This window comes from Corvus brachyrhynchos, unplaced genomic scaffold (genome assembly GCF_000691975.1).
Source record: "Corvus brachyrhynchos isolate BGI_N302 unplaced genomic scaffold, ASM69197v1 scaffold21, whole genome shotgun sequence".
NCBI lineage: Eukaryota > Metazoa > Chordata > Aves > Passeriformes > Corvidae > Corvus > Corvus brachyrhynchos.
The window spans coordinates 6246200-6250651 of record NW_008236924.1 but is presented as its reverse complement, the minus strand read 5'-3'; the positions used below and the strand labels follow the sequence as shown (position 1 = coordinate 6250651).

Below are 4452 nucleotides of genomic sequence, written 5' to 3'. Positions count from 1 at the left end.
ATGAAACCAAACTGAAGGATTTTTTTACAAATAAATATAAAATATTTATAAAATAATTATAATAATTAAAGAATTATGTATTTTTTATAAATAAAAGGACCAGAGCTGCTCCAGTGCAGGTAGAACTGGAGTCCAGTTTAATGTCCATGCTCTAAGCTCACCTCCTCCTGATTCAGGGGTTTTTTAGTTCCTTTCCTGCCTTGCCATTTATCTCTACCACATTCCTGCCCTTCTTTGAGCCTTTTCTGACTCTCCTGGAGGCCAAGAATGCCAGAGGTTTTCTGTGCTGCCAAACGGGGGGGGGCACAAATCTCTCTCTGCCCCTCTTTTGCCCTCACTGAGCCACCTCCTGCCCGAGCTGGACCATGACCACCTCCTTGCAATTCTGGCCTTGTTCCAGGGAAGCTCCCTGCAGCTGAGCATCCAGTCTCCTCTAGGCTTTGCCTCCTTAATTATTTTTAATCTTGGCAATTACTGTATTTGTTGTTATTATTGCCAACAAGTGCTTCAGCCTCTCACAGGACAGCACAGCGAGCACTGATTAACCCGGAGGCTGCCACGGGGGCAGAGCAGAGCCCTGGGCTGTGCCACGCCCAGGTCCTTTCCCTGTTTTCCTCAGCCAGGAGGAATTCCCTCATGGAAAGGGTGGTCAGGCACTGGAACTGCCCAGGCAGGTTTGGAGTGCCCATCCCTGGAGGTGTCCAAGGAAGGGCTGGAGGTGGCACTCAGTGCTCTGGGCACAGCTTGGACTCAATCCTGGAGGGCTTTTCCAGCCTCAGTTATGAGTGTCGGAGTGACTAAAGGCACATCAGGGAGCAGAGCTCAGGCTTGGAATGAGGAGGGAGCGTCAGCAGGCAGGGAGGTGGCGTCATTCCCTGGGCAGTGATAGGGGACAGCAGGATTTGTCACTAAAGAGCCTGGGCTGGGCAGCACGGGGCCCACAAGGAGCAGGGGGGCCTTGATCTGCCTCCTCTCCCTGATGGACTTCCCGACTAAAAGGCAGAAAGGCATCAGACACAAAGTGGGACAAATTGGCTCCATCCAGTTCCTCTCCATCCAGGATGAAAAAAGGGCAGAGGCAGTTCAGTGGCAAAGCAGCAACTGCAAGAAGATTTCCCGGCCCCTGGGCTGCCTCCTCTGTTTCGTAGATCACAGAGACCACGGCCGCTGCTGCCTGTGAGGAGCCTGGGCACTGCATGAATTTTCCCCAGAGCAATTTTCCTCCTCAGCTCGTTTCATCCTGTCCTTCCTCTTTTTCTGGCCCTCTGCAAGAGCTGACAGCTTCTCCCAAGCCACTTTCTGCTGGCTCCTCTGTCGCCAGGGCACCTCCAGTGATGCATTAACTGTCCCTAACCTTGACTTTTATCCCAGAAACTCCTGTGCCATCACCTGCAGCTCCCTGCTCTCTCTCTCCAGCTCAGTTCTGTCTGCTGGGGGAAGTGCACACAGGTAGATAAGCACACACTGGCAGCACATCAATTGCTTTACAGCAGTTAGAGAGCTGCAGAAGCAACTCCTTGCCATTCCAGGGGGTGTTTTTCCAGGAGCAGGCGCTGGGAGTGAGGAGAACAACCCTCCATGCAGCAATCAGTGTCTCCAACGCTTTCCAGAGGGGAAGCAATCAGCACCAGCCCCAACCTTTACTCCTTCAACTTCCCCAGAGGGAACATTTCAAAGCATCAAAAGGATTTAAAGCTGTCCAGCTGCTGCTGAGCCATAATTAACAGTTGCACAGTCAGCTCCGACTGCGGCTGACAAAGCCTCAGCAGCAAATCCTCTCCTTATCACCCTGCTGGAGTATTTATAGAGCCACGGCCGGGCAGTGGGCAGGGGGAGGAGGAGGACGACAGGTGAGCTGCTTACCAGGGGGGATAACATTTGCTTTCAGCTGCCTGGCCTTTCCTCAGCCGCTGGGGAAGCTCCAGGAGGGATCCTGGGGTGCAGCCTTTGGCTCTGGGACACAGCGGCAGGTCCTGGTGAGTCCCCAGCTGGGACATTGGCAAACAGGGGCACTCGGGCTGCTGTCCTCACCAGGAGCCCTTCCACCAGCAGGAACTGGCCCTTCCTGCCCTCAGCTGCCTCCTCCAGGAGATCCAAGGGATGGAGGCCAGAGTGACCTTCCACAACTCCGATTTTAAACTGACCTTGGGCCGGGTCGTTTGTCCCTCCTCTGTGTCATTTACCGCCCTGGGCCTCTTCACAGAAAGTGATATAAAAATAGCAATGGTCCTTGAGTGCCTGGGCAGTGTGTGGGGACAGGAGGAACGCTGGGGGCCGGGGTTGTTTGACTGAGGGGCTGGAAGGGAATGCTGGAACTGGTGGGATGGGAGAGCTGGGCAAACAGGCAGGGCAAGGGCTGCCAGCAAGATCCCAGGAGCTGGAGAGGACAGGGAAGGAGGTTATCACCCCTAAAAGCTGCTGGGCATCGCTGTGGTGTTTTCACAGCTCTCCTGGTTACTCACATGAAGATCCATGTCCATGGTAGGAGTGCAGGATCTCTGCTCTGGATTGCACCAGCCCGTGCCAAGGAATTATCAGCACTGGGTTTATTTCCTGCTGGGCCTTTATGACCCCACTGAGACCATAAATACCTCTGAAGCCTAACTAAACCAGTTTAACTTTCTCCATAAACAGTCTTGTAAAGAAAGCGATGGCAGTGCTGTGCAAAAAAAGGGGGAGGATGCTCAGGTAACAAGAGTTTTTTACTACCTCACTGTCGAGCCCCTGAAGTGCCCCTTTGCTCTGTGGCTGATGTAACCTCCCTGGGGAATTCCCTCATGCTGGGATGGCCTGAGAGGATCCTTGGAAAGAGCTGCATCCCACCTGGAGCACAAATATCCATCCCTCCCTGCAAGGAGATCTTTGGGCAGTTCAGCCCCCCTGGCACAGCCCTGCCCCAAGGACTGCAGGCAGCCGGGCACACCAAGCTCTTTAAACCATTTGGAATCATCTTTTGAGCACAAAAAGGCATTTTCTTGAGCACAGCCACAGGATTCCTTTCCCACACGCTTTATTTACAGCAGTCTCCCATCCCTGGGCTCCCAAGCCACAGTTCCCTGCAGCAGGATTTGTTTGGTGCTGCATTGCTTGGACAGGGCCAGGGGATGGTCACATACCAAATGTGCAACATAGAAGGTGTTTTTACAGATGGAATTAGTGGAAGAAAAGCTATTCTGGGATCTGGCAGTGCTGTGGAGCCTTCAGAGCCCAGACTCACCCCATGGGATGCAGAATTGGAGCCAGCAGGATGCTGCCTATCCCAGCCTAGGAGAAAGAACAATCCCTGTGTCCCATTCAGAGTTGGGGCTCCTCTGGCTGCACACCTGAAGGTGCTGCAGGCGTGGGGCAGCCCTGTGACAGCACCAAGTGACAGCACCGTGTCCCCAGCTGCAGCCAGGACCTGGCCCTGGAAGGGAAGCCCAGGCCCTTCCCGGCACTGGGAGAACAATGGCCCTCGCAGGCTGTGGCACTGGTGTCCTGATTTCCAGTTTATAAAGGATTTGTGAGCTCAGGTACCTGTTTTGGGGAGGAAATGTGTCATTTCAGCTGTGGAAATCATGCAACTCCCAGACTGGAAATAACAGCAGGGAAAGTGCCTCTCCTGCCCTGCAGCTGAGCAGCAGCAGGCTTGAGTAAGAGCCGTGGGCTGAGCAAACTCCCAGTTTCTGACACTTGTTTGGTCTTAGGGCAGTGCTTTGCTGTTGCTGCTGTTTTGTGGCCACAGGCCAGGAGGGTGGGAGCACCTGGGACACGGGAGAGATGGAGAGAGACGATTCACACGAGTCTGTAGTGACACGACAAGGGGAAACGGCTCCAAAATTAAAGGGAGTAGGGTTAGATGGGATTTTGGGAAGAAATCCTTCCCTGGGAGGGTGCTGAGGCCCTGGCACAGGGTGCCCAGAGCAGCTGTGGCTGCCCCTGGATCCCTGGCAGTGTCCACGGCCAGGTTGGACAGGGCTTGGAGCAGCCTGGGACAGTGGCAGGGGGGGACAGTGTCAGGGGGGTTGGAATGGGATGATGCTCACAGTGCCATGGCAGGGGGTGGGACTGGGATGAGTTTTGGGGTCCCGTCCCGAATTGCCGGCAATTCCCGGCTCACCCGCGCCCCCCAGCGCCCGCGCGGGGCAGGCGCAGAGCGCTCCCTGCTCCCCACCTTGGGACGCATCCCGAGCATCCTCCCGTGCTCAGCCCCTCCTCAAACCCCTTCCCCACCCTCCTGCCCCATCCCAGCCGCCGGCAGAGCATCCCAGCCCCTTCTGCGCGCTCTGACGGCCCAAACACCGAACCTGCTCCCCAGCCCAGCCCCGTTAGAATCCTTCCCTCGCACACAGGGCTACAAAGACACCTGGAAGTTCAGGTCTACGGGGTCTGGGGGACCATCCTGTTTGTCCTCGCTTTCCCCCTGGTGCCAGCGCTCAGCAAACTGCACGGCATCGTGGATGCTGTGGAAGG

General features: G+C 55.4%; 1 protein-coding gene across 1 annotated transcript in view; it reads right to left on the bottom strand.

Annotated features, from left to right (window-relative positions):
* Positions 1 to 4252: 4252 nt before the first annotated feature.
* LOC103611584 (sulfate transporter) overlaps positions 4253 to 4452 on the bottom strand; it is a 3338-nt gene continuing 3138 nt past the window's right edge. Inside the window, exon 5 of the mRNA XM_017728060.1 lies at positions 4253 to 4444. Coding sequence (XP_017583549.1) covers positions 4334 to 4444 — 111 coding nt within the window. The 3' untranslated portion in view covers positions 4253 to 4333. The remainder of the gene's footprint in view (positions 4445 to 4452) is intronic.